The sequence below is a fragment of the Temnothorax longispinosus genome, chromosome 9, assembly GCF_030848805.1.
Source record: "Temnothorax longispinosus isolate EJ_2023e chromosome 9, Tlon_JGU_v1, whole genome shotgun sequence".
Lineage (NCBI taxonomy): Eukaryota > Metazoa > Arthropoda > Insecta > Hymenoptera > Formicidae > Temnothorax > Temnothorax longispinosus.
Genome location: NC_092366.1, coordinates 12682210 through 12697896, shown reverse-complemented (window position 1 = coordinate 12697896; position 15687 = coordinate 12682210). Strand labels below are relative to the sequence as shown.

General features: G+C 34.7%; 1 protein-coding gene across 1 annotated transcript in view; it reads right to left on the bottom strand.

Moving 5' to 3' along the window:
• Nucleotides 1-15687, bottom strand: part of LOC139819348 (potassium channel subfamily K member 15-like) — a 70658-nt gene that overhangs the window by 27222 nt on the left and 27749 nt on the right. Inside the window, 4 exon segments of the mRNA XM_071788614.1 lie at nucleotides 12143-12292; nucleotides 12353-12568; nucleotides 12765-12954; nucleotides 13036-13167. Coding sequence (XP_071644715.1) covers nucleotides 12143-12292; nucleotides 12353-12568; nucleotides 12765-12954; nucleotides 13036-13167 — 688 coding nt within the window.

The window sequence follows — 15687 nt, the reverse complement described above, 5'->3', positions numbered from 1 at the left end:
AATTCAATTTACATAAAATTAAAAAAAAAATAATGAATTTTCTTCGCCAGTATATAGAATAACAATTAAATAATTTAAATCGACTGACTGACAATATATAACGTCTTTTCGATGTAAACATTGAAAAACTTAAAATTAAAAAACTTAAAAACTTAAATAAAATGTTTCATAATGAGTCAAAAGCTACTCATTTAATTATTTTATAAAACCTGTTATTTATAAATCGAATGCTCAATTTACATTAATTACGCATTCGAATGCGCGCCTTTTGAACACATAATTGTGGTTTTGAAGCCAATGCAATTGTACGCGCATTAAAAGCATGTATGTTATACGCGCATTGGCGCTCTTTGGGTTATATCTCAGATCAAATTTTATCTGGTCAGATGCTCAGATACGACTTCTCATGTCGCTGCACAGATCTGGTTACATATGTTCATATATAATTATATATAAATACATATGGGATGTAATCTGGTCTTCGACGGCTCAGATCGGACCATATCTTCTCAAATCGGACCATATCTGCTGAGATCGAACTATATCTGTGATTGAATTTCATAGAAACAGTCCAGATCTGACTGTATCTGTTTAGATATAACCATATCTATACTCGAATGCGATCTAAAATACATTACATCTGACCATATCTGTCCAGATTCCACATATAAGTCAAACTGAGATTGTGTTTGATCGAAAACTGTTCAGGTCTGATGATATCCCCTATAACCATACAATATTCCTAGAATATTGTATTAATGTTATTAAAAATTAAAATAATATTACTATCTATAATATTTTCTAAATATTATAGGATTATTCTGTTGATGTTATATGTCCATTTCACATAATATCCTTTAGTATACTATTTTAATATCAGTGGTATTAAGGATCGAACATATTCTCGATGTAATTGGGCCGCGAGGCTGACTGCTACGTGCTTGCTGCCAGTCTCGTGGCACGATTCGATCCGCACGGGGTTGTCGATCACGCCGCGCCGTCCCGCGTGATCGATCGTCGATGTCGCCCCACGTACAGGTGCGCGAATTCCGGCATTGTCGAGAATCGGAGCACGGCGCAACTCCTGACACGCGCAGTGTCTTTGTTCGCGAAAATTGTGCCCACAGCGCAACTCCGTCAATCGTCGGATCAATCAGAGAGCGCCGCTTTCCGGATCTCGCCTTTGTTTCCGTCTCTCGAGAACCCTCCCGGCGGAAGAGAATGATTGCAAGTCAGATTCATTTCGCACGTCTCCGAATCTAGTTATCTCGGCATAACGGCAAACATTCTTTGTGCGTGGTTTCTCCACCGATTCGTGCGCGGTATCGCCGCCCAACCATCTCAGCAAAGTGCGTGAGTGTCAAGAGACTTTACATTCTCTCCGAGAGTGATCATCGAGCTCATCAAAGGAGCTCGCCCCGAATTACTGTCGTCGTGTCGCGTTCGCGCTCGGAGTCTGCCTCGCGGACAAGATTTCATCCGTTCGACCGCAAGATTTCCGTCGTAAGGGCATCAAGTCGATGCTCCCCTGGCGGAAATATTTCTACAAAATTTAAAAAAAAATAAAAGTGTACTACAAAAAACTATAAAAAATTGCCAAAATATTAAATTCTACATGAATTTAAAAAGTACTACAAAATTCTACATGAAAATGTTAGAATTGGAACACTTTTGTAAATTTTTGTATTTTTTTAGTGCATCTTGATCTATAAATTTTTCGGTAAAACTACGCCAAACTACAACTAATACTGATATTCTACACATTTCTATATCTATTTGAGTACAGTAGACTACAAGGAAATACTAGAATTAAAACACTCTCTAATGAGAAAATTCACCCGACATAAAAAAAATTATATTTATTTTGAAATTTTATTACTACTTTTTAACTAAATTTGTTTCTTAAGATGCAACCTATGATTATAAATATTTTCTCGTACTTGAAAAACCAAGTGAAAAACACACTTACTTTGATGGGATTCGAACTCGAGACCTCGGGACCTCTGGATCGTGAGCCAACCGTTTTACGTGGTAGACTACTTCTTAATTTGATGTAAGTGTTATATATAGTCTACATGTGTCATAACCAGCGCAAATATATAATTTTTCAAAAATTCTTAAGAAACAAATTTAGTTTAAAAAAAGTAATGAAATTTCGAATCGGATATACGAATATAATTTTTTCTTAATGTCGGGTGAATTATTATTATATTACAAAATAGACCTATTGGGCCAACGTCGCGCCGCGCGATTACAAAAAGAAAAAAACTTCTTTATTCTAACTTATCTGTAAAATAAAAAGCAAGTCATTATAAAAAAAAACCTTACCCAGCACCACATACACACATGTCTAAAACCGCATAACCCGGGAAAAAATCTCTTATTTATTCATATTAGTTTATATTAGTTCATATTAGTACTTAGTAGATACATGATTATATATGATCATATAAGAAATGGAAAATATAATCTTAAACAATATTATATGGCCATATATAAGCATATATGATTATATACTCGGGAAAAAATACCTCTTATTTGTTCATATTAGTAAATATATAATTATATATGGTCATATAAAAAATGGAAATATAATCTTAAACAATATTATATGGCTAAATCTCTTTAAATATAACTTTATATAGTCATATATGGTTTTATATACTAGTATATTATCATGTGTGATCATGTAAAAGTATATTTATAAGGTTAAAGATAATCATATATGAATATATACTCTATAATGGATCTATCCATATAAATTTGTATAACTGTTATAAATATTCTTCTAATAGTATATTATTTTACTTGACAATATCAAATTAATATAAAATATATTATTTTAGTTTCAGTTTACACAATTGCGTTTTAAGTCCGACAAAGTCCATATTGGCATGCAGTGCCAATTTAAAAAACTGAAACATGTATTTAATAATAATTGATATTGTGAAATATTATTAAGCATCAAGATTCGCTTCGATCGAAAACGGCACTTCTCATCGCTTATATATTATCTTAAGTTTTCTTTTTTTTCTAATTTTGCATAAGATACTTAAGTTTTTTAATTGACATATTAATTTTTACTTTCCATGGAAAGGTTGAAGGTTTGGTTGAAGGTCTGTTAATTTCCATGTAAAATTGTAGTATCTTATAAACATGTAAAAAAAGCAAATTTATGTAGATTTTCATGAATTCACGAGTTGTAAAAGGCTTAAGAATTGTGTCGTTTTCTGTAGAACCTTGTAGTATTGTATGCAAAATTACAATCATTCACGAATCAGAAATTTATATAGGTAAAAAATTGTACATTTATGTATTTTTCTATTGGTCTTTACAACAGACTACGAAAATAAAAACATATGTATTTTGACTTCTGCGAATTAAGAAGTTATTAATAATAGATGAGTTTTGGAAGATTTGTGTAAGAACTTGTAACATTTAACTAAAAATGACAAATTTTAATTAGCCATAATTGTAATAAATTTTTTAGCTGTACAAACAAATCGGTATTTGTTAGTATTTGTACGTAGTTGTAGTATTTTATGAGAAACTAAAAACTGAATTAGATTCTAAGTTGCATAGTTTTACGATACGTAAATTGTGGTAGATTTCTATAGTTATTTATAAATAATTGTAGTATTCTACAAGTAAGCAGATGTTTTAATTTTTTAAGATTTTGTTTCTTTTTAAATTTTTAAAATTTGTAGATCTTTGTACTATTTTTATAAAATTGTATTTTTTCATAAAATACTGCTTGCAATAATTTCTTGATTTGAGAACATTGTAATTTGTGGTACTATTTCGTAGATATTTCTACAAAAAATAACTATTTCTACAAAAAATAAAATATTTCAACAAAAATGTACAAATTTCTATTTCTAGTTAAATTTTGTAGTTATTTATATAAATTTTTTCCGCCAGGGAATTAATATGTCAAATCGAGATAACTCAAGCAGATCAATTTCTCAATAGCCACTATGTTAAATTAGAACGTTAAATGCAATCAAAGATAATTTAGAGAGCATAAAGTAATGTCAAGATGAAAGACTTAGATATACATATATCTGCTGAAAGTTAATAAACACAAATCATATAAGTTATGACGTATTATCTCAAGTAGAATGCAATAGAGAAATTATAACGCATCAATATTTTAAATAATTGAGCTCGCACGCAACGAATAGCTTAATCTGTATATCTCTATCGTAAGTAAGACATAATTGAATGTAGGGAATGATCCTTGGATTGTAAGAACAGTAAACGACAATTAATGTACTGAATCTCACAGAATATAGATTCAACTGTATCGTAATACTTATAATTATCGTAAGACGCAGTCTTTTTTTTGCAAAGGATTTGAGGAATGTAAAGATCTTTACCAATTTGGTTACAGACAAATAGCGAATGACTCGAATAATGATTCTCGGTTGCAACCGTTTCAATAATGTATGAAAAAAGGAAAGTACTGAGCTCAGATTCTCGAATGTGAAGCCAGACGGCTTCGTTTTACCGAGGAAGTATTCTTCTCGAATGTTCTCGTTATTTCTGAAACCAAGATCAGAAATGCAATCGGATCGGTGAATCTGATATCTAACAACATGTAATCGAACCGGTGAGTTCGATATCTATCATGCTAAACGGTGATTTAGCATCGTTCAGAATTGATCTGTGGTTTATCTAGAAATCAACGAGTTACCTTGAAATAGCAGAATTATCCAGAATATGAAAGTATTCCTTAGTATAAGGATCTTTCTGAACAGCCCGAAAAGGCATCCTTTCATAGCCGTAATGGCCGCTCGTCCTTCCATTCCGTGCCACAACGTGATAATGGCGGCGAATGCTCGTCTCTTTCCGTATCGTCCGTTTGGCAACAATCTCTCTCAGGATCTCGTTGACGTCGTTGAATCGTCGATTCGGTAGACTGATAGCCGTACTAATAATAATTGCTCATAGAACAATGTGAGAAGTAGTGATCCTTCGAAACTCGATATATTGCGGACAACTACAATAATCGTCTCTTGCACGAGAACGATCTTAGCCGGAAGGGAACTTGAGAACGAATGAACGCTCGTCGTGCTGCAAGCACGTACGTGTCCGTCCCGCGCACGCGCCGTATCACGCTCCGCTCGCGTGATCAGATCCCGGGACGTAAAGCGGTCTGCGCCTCACGCGCGTAGTAATACATGGCTTACGCTGAAGCGGTAACAGTAAAGTTTCGACCAGTCGCGTTGCTTGAATCGGGAACGTACGTTTAGCGGGTGGAAAGTGAGCACTTTCCTTCCTAGAGGGCGGAAAGTGATTACTTTCCGCCCTGGCTTGAAATTGACCACTCTCGCCTCTCTCTAGGCATGGAAGTCGAACTTTCCGTAAAGGTATTGTGAAAAATATCGTGTGCACCTCGGGGCGAAAGCTTTTTCAGACTCGTGTGATTTGCCGCCCTCGCCTTCGGCTCGGGCGGCAAACTTCACACTCGTCTAAAAAACGCTACTTTCGCCCCTTGGTGCACAATATACTATTATTACAAAAAATATTACCTCAGCCAAGGTTCGAACCTGGAACCTCCCTCATTCCGTGATGGGTGTCGTATCAATTCGACCATTGAGGCATGTGGTAATATTTATTGCAATAACATGTATTAAGATGACAAACAATAATAAGATGGAACACCGATTTTCAGTCAATGGTGTGTATTCAAACAGAATAAGTAGGGGAAACCGGGGCTAAACCGCCAACGGTTTATATTGTGCAAACTCGCTATTAACATTGTAAACGCTGCTTATGGTACCCATGTGACCAACGGAGTTTCGGCAAGTTACCTGCCGTGTTATGATTTTTACGAGAGCAAACGTGTTTTCGTGGTGAAAAGTGAAATTTTCTGCGTGTGGAAATTTTGTAATATCTGCAATAATATTTGCTCTCCAAATCTCGAGGTACGTGATTATAAATGCATGCTGATTATAAAGAGTAATGCATGCTGAACACAAATCCAGTGTTGATTTTTAATATTTCATGGGCGATCAAATCTGAAACTGATTTATCCCGGGGGGGTGGCGGTTCAACCCCGGCATTTTTGAGATTTCAATTTTTCCACCGTTGCCCTTTTTCCTCTATACCGGTTAAACAAAGCAACATAGATAAAAATTTCCTATATAAATTTTGTAGCTAAAGGTTCACTCTTTACAGTGGTATACCACATTTAACTAAAATTATTTATTTTGTTGTTAAAAATTGGCACAAAAAAAAAAACTGGTGGTTTAGCCCCGGTCTCCCCGAATTTTTACTTCGCCAGAGAATAACTAACCCAATTTAGAATTTCAATTAATTATATACTGGCAATGATTATATAATCGTGGCAACGATTATAATCGTCGTGACAAATCGTCACTTCATTTCGACCAAAGATTCTGGTCATTCTATTTATATTTAGAATGACCAGAATCCTTGGTCGAAATGCGGTGACGATTTGTCACGACGATTATATAATCGTTGTCACGATTATAATCATTGCCAGTATATATAGTCAATTGAAATTCTTAATTGGGTTAATTATTCTCTGGCGAAGTAAAAATTACTTATTCTGATTAATTTTAGAACTATTATGTTCATTAAATATTTATAAATTTTTTAATTATTGAATTAAATTTATTTGATAGTTTATTCCCGAAAATTTAAAATATTTTTATAACATTAAATAATATTATTTCATATAATTTTCATATAATATTATCAGGAGCGGACATATAACCATCTATTAATATTACTAGAATATTGTATTTAATGTTCTAAGATTACGCCTAGAATATTACCTAATATTAAATAATATTACGCGGGGGTGCGTTCGAGGAGCTCGCTACCACGCTACCAACGCTAACGCTATTAACTCCATTCATGGAGCCATGATAGCGCTAGCGAATGCGAGCTCCATGAACAGCAGTAGCGTACTAGCGTAGCGTTTCGTAGACCCCTGCGCCGCCAAATTTGAAAAGCTGAATTAATAGATGCTGCTGTATCAGTTACTTCTTTAATATTTTCAGGGCAGAAGTTGAGAGTAGTATGTGTGTAAATGAATACGATTTATTCGTAGTAAAACAACTTAAAGAAACTATTTTATGAAATGTTATGTTTGCAAAGCACTTCTGGATCCGACTCTTCAAAGTTTTAGAGGTGTTGCTGAATATCTCGCAGACAAGCAGCAATCTCCTGAGGAATTTTTAATATATATAATCCACAAAATGGTTCCCTTGAATATTAGAAATAAGCAGGTTAGATTATTTTTATATTTTATTTATTAACATTAAGCGACGTTTTAGATTAGATAATATTTTAACAAATATTTTTATTGTAGTAAAAGTTATTGTCCAGTTGAGTGACATTGTTTTTATATAAAATGAGAAATATAAATAAATATATTTTTTAATAATACTAGACACCACACAGACGCGCGCTTCGCGCGCGCTATTTAGCTTTAACATTATGTAATTACTATTACACTATTAACTTCTTGATACACACAACTGTCAAAATATACGATGACAGCTGCAAATGAAGTAAGCGCAGCGAGAGAACCAATTGGCATCGCGGAAAAAGGGCAACAAAAAACTTCGAGATATGCGAGTATCGACTTAACATGCCTTTTTTTAGAAAGGATATCCATATTCGGTTCCATTTGATATTATATGCTATATAAAATAAATTTATACTTTTAATACAATAAAAAAAATTAGTGTATATGAATTTTGTCCATTAAGCTATATATAACTTTTATTACAGTTTTTATAAACTATATATATCTAAGCAATACCTAGTCTACAGTATCTAGATTTACAAAATCTAGGCTTAATATTCTAATTAAAGCTATTGTAATTAATATTGTAGTTTTCGTTATGCTCGTATTTATGGTGTCAATCTCAATATTACTGCGCTACTCGCATCACCAGATCTTTGTCTTTATCGTTGATACAAATGCTATTGTAATAATATTGTAATTAATATTGTGATTAACAGCTTCTATATATATTAATCACCAAATATAAGATTATTATTTTTATGATATATATAATAAGTTAGATTCTCACGTTTAGTTTTACTTTTTCATAATATGGCATCTAATAAAGAAGCAGATTATTTTAATAAGTCATGTGAGCTTCTTGGAGTTAAAAAATTACGATTGGAGTTGGCTGCGAAACATACAAGTATTATTCCTCCTGAAGATCCTATTCTTGTCAAAGTTAAAAAGTATTTACATATCTCAGAATCTATTATCGAAGATCCTCTACAATGGTAGAATAAAATGAAGTTGTCACTGCCGAATTTGTACAAATTGGTATGCTGCATTTATGCCATACCGATTACAACTTCAGCATCTGAACGCGCATTTTCTTCTGCAGGTTTGCTTATCACAGCAAAACGTTCTTCGTTAAAATAATCAAAATCTAATAAAATATTATTTATTCTCGATAAATTATTTCAAATTAATAAGGGCCGGTTGTTCCACCTTTCGATAAATCTCGGCTTACTCGACAGATTACTACCTATAGGATAAATCTTACCAGGTAGTTTACCAGCTATTTAGTGAGCGTTGTTCCACGGTTATTAATCCAATACAAATTTTATATTATCATATTCGTTAAATAAATCTGGACGTGGACGAACTGTATATTGCTTGCGAAGCACCACTATATATATTTCTTCATCAGATTCTTCGTTATCATCTTCGTCACCATAAAGAAATTGATTTTCGCATAATCCTGGTTCCATTTTCGATGCCGTCCGATACCGTCCGTTCGATAATATCCAAATTCTTTATCGCAAAATATTAATATACAAATGCGTGAAACGTCAGATACACCAGCGCTGCGCATCTTCCGCTGACGGGGTATGATTTCTAATCCCACTACGCATTTATCTGTCAGATAAGTCTTACACGGTACCCAAAGTACCGTGTAATTTATCTGTCGATAGTGGCCATTTATCAGGAAGTTAAATTTTACCGAGAAATGGAACAACGCTCTACCAGACACTTATCCATCAGATAAGTTACCAGATAGTTTATCTGAAAGTGGAACAACCGGCCCTTAAAGATATGTATTTAAAGTCAGTAAAATAAGTTTTACATTAAGTATAAGTTATATTATTCATATTATTTATACAACTTAATATGTGAAGAAATGTTTAATAAGTAAGAGAGAAAGAAGTCTGATATCTGATGGTTATACAGTAAATTACATTTTATTTTTGTTACGTATGATGATCAGGAATAACATTTTAAGATAAATTTTATTTTCTTTTGTGAAAGAAAAGATATTAGTAATGCTAATAAAGTGATCGTATTTTGAAAACAAGTGCTGAGTATTTATTGTTTGCTATTTTTGTTCATATTATTTATGAAAAGTTAAAATTGAACTTTATTTTAAGTCAGGAGGATTTAAAAAAATGTATTAACGCCGCCGTTCGCCGTCGCCGCCGATAAATTATCACCCGCCAATTCCGCTGCCGCTGAAAGAGAAAATTATCGGCGAACTTTGCCGCCGCCAAACTATTTTGCTTCAAACGCCGCAATTTACTACCATTCACTATTGCGCTGTTCATAGAGCCTGTAAACGCTAACGCTATTAATGCACTACCTCGGAAGGAAGAGCGTTGGTAGCGAGCAGTTATGACGTATAATACTAACACGACGTATAATACTATCACTAACAGTAATGACGTCACGACAGCGTTTAGTAGCGCTATCATGGAGCTCCGCGAACAGCCAGTAGCGCTAGGTAGCGCTAATAGCGTCTCCCCGAACGCACCCGTATATTGTGCACCAAGGGGAGAAAGTAGTGTCTTTCAGACGAGTGTAAGGCGAGGGCGGCAAATCACACGAGTCTGAAAAAGCTTTCGATCCGAGGTGCACACGATATTTTTCACAACACATTTATAGAAATGTTCGACTTCCATGCCTAGAGAGGGGCGAGAGTGGCCAATTTCACGCTAAGGCTTACTTTTCTCCCTAGGGAAGAAAGTAAGCCCTGGCGTGAAATTGGCCACTTTCGCCTCTCTCTACAGGCATGGAAAGTCGAACTTTCCATGGAGGTGTTGTGAGAAAAGCATTTTCATCAATTTGCCTTATATCTAAAATACAAAACACAATCACAGAAATGTAAGTTATTTTGTACATTGTGAGCTTACAGATGATGGATAAACAAAAGTGAAAAAATGATTATTTTTATTATTATTTAATAGCTAGATTATATTAAAAATTTGTGTTGAAGTTATTTGAAAACTTACATAAATAATTACCAACTCGAATAAGAATTATTAGAGACTTTATAATTTTTACTTTAATTAATAAGAATTATTTATTGGTTATACAGGGTGTAACAAAGAGGTCGGGATTATCGCTGAAAGATGACGTTTTCGGAAAAAATGTTTTATAGAAAAGTTGTAGGGTACCAAGTTATCCATTATGTGGTGATTGGTTTGACCTTGAACGATCTTGGGAAAGTCATATCAAGGTCACATTGAGTTCTTTAAACTGGGACTCCTATTTTTTATGTCATATTCTTGTAACCCTTGTCGAGACGTTTTCAAAATGCTAAGGTAAAGCTTTTTTTCGTTAAAAATTTTCTGTTATTTTAAATTTTGTCATGACATTTTTAATATAAAATATGAGATATCTCATAAATAAGTGTTTACTTTTCGATAACTTTATCTTCATACTTTTATACGTAGAATAATAAAAGGAATCGAATAATAATATTAATTTTTACATTTGCAATTTTGCAAAATTAAATGCGTTTACAAAATGCAATTAAATTTTTTAAAATAATATTTTCTGTTTTTCTTTTACAACAATCGATTTTTTTCATTATTCTACGTATAAAAGTATGAAGGTGAAGTTGTCGAAAAGTGAATCCTTTACGAGATATTTTATATTTTATATTAAAAACGTTATGAAAATTTGAAACATCTCAGAAAATATTCTTATCGAAAGAGAGTTTTATTGTAGTGTTTTGAAAACGTCTCGACAAGGGCTACAAGAATATGACATAAAAAATAGGGGTCCCTGTTTAAAAAACTCAATGTGACCTTGATGTGACTCCCAAGATTGTTCAAGGTCAAACCCCCCCCCCCACACACACACACACGCACACGCACACACGCGCAAAGGCGCGCACACGCGCACGCACGCACACACGCACAAACGCACACATGCACAGTATCACCACATAATGGACAACTTGGTACCCTACAACTTTTGTACAAAACATTTCTTCCGAAAACGTCATCTTTCTGAGATAATCCAATGTCCCGACCTTTTTGTTACACTAGACACTACAGACGCGCGCTACGCGCGCGCTATTTATCTTTAACATTTCACTATTAACCCTATTATACACAACTGTCAAAATATACAATGACAGCTGCAAATGAAGTAAGCGCAGCAAGAAAACCAATCGGCATCGCGGAAAAGCGACAACAATAAACTTCACATCTCCTTTTTAGAAAAGAACTCTTTGGCTACGGTCAACGTGACGCTACAAATGCTTCGAAGCATTTCTCTTCTCTTTTCTTTCAATAAAGAGAGAAAGAGAAAAAGAACGCTTCAAAGCATTTGTAGCGTCACGTTGACCGTTGCCTTTATGCAAATGTCGGATCGTCCGATAGATGGCATCCGATGAGATCCATTTCTCGTATTTAAAATATGACAAACGATGGTATAAAAACGGTATATAAATCAAGTGTACGGTACAACTTATTGAATATCAGTTGTATCGGAGTCCACGCTTATAATAAAGTGGCACACAATTTTGAATTAAATTGATATATTTATGGTTTTATAGCATTTTATATCCCTTTATGATTTTTTATTATATCTGAGCAGATCTCGGTAAATAATTATATCTCGGCAGATCAAATTATATCTGGTCAGATCTGGCCAGATAGAGACAATTTACAGATCAAATTATATCTGGCCAGATCTGATAAACCAGATCTGGTCATATCTCAATAGATTTAATTTTTTTTTCTCGGGCAGAGTACAGAATCTGTACCTCATTGGCATCTCTTCAGTCAAATTCCCAAGATTTACACGCAAAATACGCAACAAATTAATCATTTTTATTCATTTCTTTGGGGAGAAAGATTTTTCACTTACTTGGGACGAGATCACCGAAACCTATGGTGGTCATGGTTACAAAACAGAAGTAAAATCCATCGAAAAAATCCCAATCGTCCTCCCACAACATAAACATACCAGCGCCGCAGGCAAGATATAGAAAGAGCAGCACGATGGCGGCGCAGGCACCTGTAAAGGAGATTATCAGATCCAGAAATCAACTAAATCAATTAAATTTATTAAACTCACCAAGCGACCGTCGACCGGTTGCATTCGTCGGGATACACGGAAGCTTTGCACGAAACGGAAGTTTTGACTTCATCGTCAACACAATGTGCACCACTGCACTCGCGAATAGCTTTCCCCAGTCGGCGATCACTATCAGAGTAAGAGGTATACCGATGAAAGCGAAGAGAATGCAAAAGATTCTTCCCCAGTTGGTCGAGGGCACAACATTGCCATATCCTATTAAATGCAAATTTTCATCGAGTGAACTAAAAAACTTATTGCATAGAAAGTTTCCAACTTTGGAGATATAGAGAGATATTGGAGATATTAGATATAAAATGATTTTTTTGGAGATAGAAAATCGATTTCACATAATCGACAAATTCTTTGATAATGATTAAGATATCAATTACTCTTGACTAATAATTAGTACCGATTGTCGTGAGGACGGTGCTGGCGAAGAAAATCGCTTGGAGAACGTTCCACCTCTCCGTCACGACGGGTGGCAATTCCGATTTGTTGCAATCATCTTGATCAATGATATCCGTCACGAAGCTGATCAGGAGACCTGCCTCCGCCGCTTCCTGAACCACTTCTTCATAATCGCGCAATTTTACGCTTACCTGGAAGACGCCGAGTGTCATGGATGAGTGTCACGGTGATGAGTGGAAATTACTCACGTTTCGATGTTGCTAATTTCTCACCAAAGTATGCAGATTGAACACGTCCGTATTGTTCGAAACTGACTCCACAAAATGATACCGTTGCGCACGTAATTTCGCGCGCAAACGCTCCAGGCGTTTGAGTTCTGCTGGCAGTTCAATCTGTCGAAAAATCTGGAAACGCATTCAGAGTTAAAAATTTTGCGAAACAATTTTAAATTAATTAGAGAGAAAAATTCCATTTACGGTCCTTGGTGGCCTAATTATAATAATAATAATAATGACAATGACAATGACAATGATGACAACGTTGATAGTGACAATATATAATATTCAAATGCTAGCAGAATTATACCTTCAATATCATGCCAGCAGATTCTTGTCCACTGCGTTCTCATTAAGCTTAATTATTTTCTAGCAGTACGATTGGCTGCCACAATATATATGTAATCGCAGAAACACAGCAGAAACCGTGCACAATCAACATGCCGTTTCAATCTGCTATCATCATGATGTCAGATTCTGTTAGATTTCTGTTTCATTTTTATGCATATATCTGGCATGGCAGATCATGCTTTGCTATGCCAAAATTATGCCAGCATGGCATGCGGCATACAGTTTGAAAAGCCTACTTTTAGCAATGTGGCTATATATCTAGGTTATAAGGAAAAGTTACTCAGGGTCATGTCTTTGACAACATATGTCAAGGTCAAAGTCATTGGCGTAATGTCTCCTAAAGTAAATAATTAATGAATTTTTATTGTCATAAACATATTATGAAAAAATATTATTGTATTTAATATGATTAAATAAAATATTTTATTTTCTTATGGCGCACCTTTTACTTTACATTGGATACATATTAAAGCTTTAATATTTTATAATAGCAATATCGTGTCAACCACATAACAATCGAAGTTACTGGATGGATCGATAAATTTTTTAAACCGTACGGAGGTTTATTGCTCTCGAGTCTCGAATCGAGTGCTATTTCAGGATAACTCACCGATGCATATTTATTGAGCAAATGCACATCCATCTGCACTGTTTACAAGGATCACGCTGTCGTTCATGCTGATTTTTACTGATGTTACGTTCTGTGGACTTCGCGATTTCATTCTTTCATAAAAGCCTTTCGTAAGATGTTTTCCCACAGAATTATTTTTGGGATGACGAGAACCGAATAATAATGTCGATCGGCGGGCAGGTTACTGATAATAATTGTGAAACCTGCGCCACCGGTCAATAGCCGGTTGGGCCGTCATATACATTTCCAGGGAAAATTCATGAAAAACACTTGACGCTAGACAATAACAGATAAAGACGAGACAATAGAGATTTCGAAATCTAGCGTCTCGATCCGTGAGAAATTGTGAAATCTGCGCCGTCGGTCAATGGCCGGTCGGGCCGTCATATACACTTCCAAGGAAAATTCGTGAAAAACACTTCACGCTAGACGATAACAGATTAAGGCGAGACAATAGAAATTTCGAAATCTCGCATCTCGATACATGAGAAAAACATGTTTTTCAATCGATGACTAACGAGAGTCATCATCGGAAAAACAGGTCACCCACCAAAAAATTTGAGACATATTCCTCGATAACCCATCCCTAAAAATCTATATCTATATATATAAGTACCGGACGTGCGAGCGATTGACAATGAGAATGAACCTCAGCGTTATTTTATATTGACGGGTTTGCAGGAAGTGGAAAAACCTATCTATTTAACACATTTCTGAGTGTTATTCGAGGAAAAAACGAAATGGTTATTCCATGTGCTTCAACTGGCATTGCAGCCACACTTCTAAAAGGAGGAAAAACTTATCATTCCCTGTTCAAACTTTCAATACCAATTGATGATGGAGCTAAATCTAATATAAGAGGAAACTCTCAAGCTGCACGAGAACTGATCTCTGCTAAACTCATTATATGGGATGAGGTGAGCATGACGGTTGGGCATGCCTTAACAGCAGTTGATAAACTCTTCAAGGATCTAATAAAGAATCCTAGAACCATTTGGAGGAAAAGTTATTTTATTTGCAGGAGATTTCAGACAAAATCTCCCAGTAGTACCTCATGCACATAAAGCAGCCATAATTGAGTCAACTGTCAAATACAATCCTATATGGAGAAATGTAACTCAGGTTAAATTACAGCAAAATATGAGAACTGCGGATGAAAAGGAATTTGCAAATTGGCTAATGCAATTAGGAGATGGTAATTGTCAAGTACAGATGGATTACATCTTGATACAATTGAAATCCCCAGGATTTTATATCAAAAGAATCTATTATTACTGAGATTTTTGGTGATAGAATCACCATGGAACAGATTAGAGAAAATCCAGATCGAGCGATTCTTTGTCCTAAAAATGAAGATACTTTCAAAATTAATGACGAATCCTTCGTTTAATGGAAGGAGAAGAAAGGAATATCTATCAATTGACTCTATTGTAAGTGATGATCCACAAGAGCAATTGAATTATCCGACTGAGTTTTTAAATTCTATGACACCTTCTGGAATGCCAGTTCATCGACTTAAAATAAAAGTCAGTGTTACAATTATCTTATTAAGAAATTTAAATACTAAGAAAGGACTTTGCAATGGCACAAGATTTATTGTTACAGATTTGAAACATAATCTTATTTATGCGGAGGTTCTAACTGGTCCTGCTCGAGGCCAGATTGTC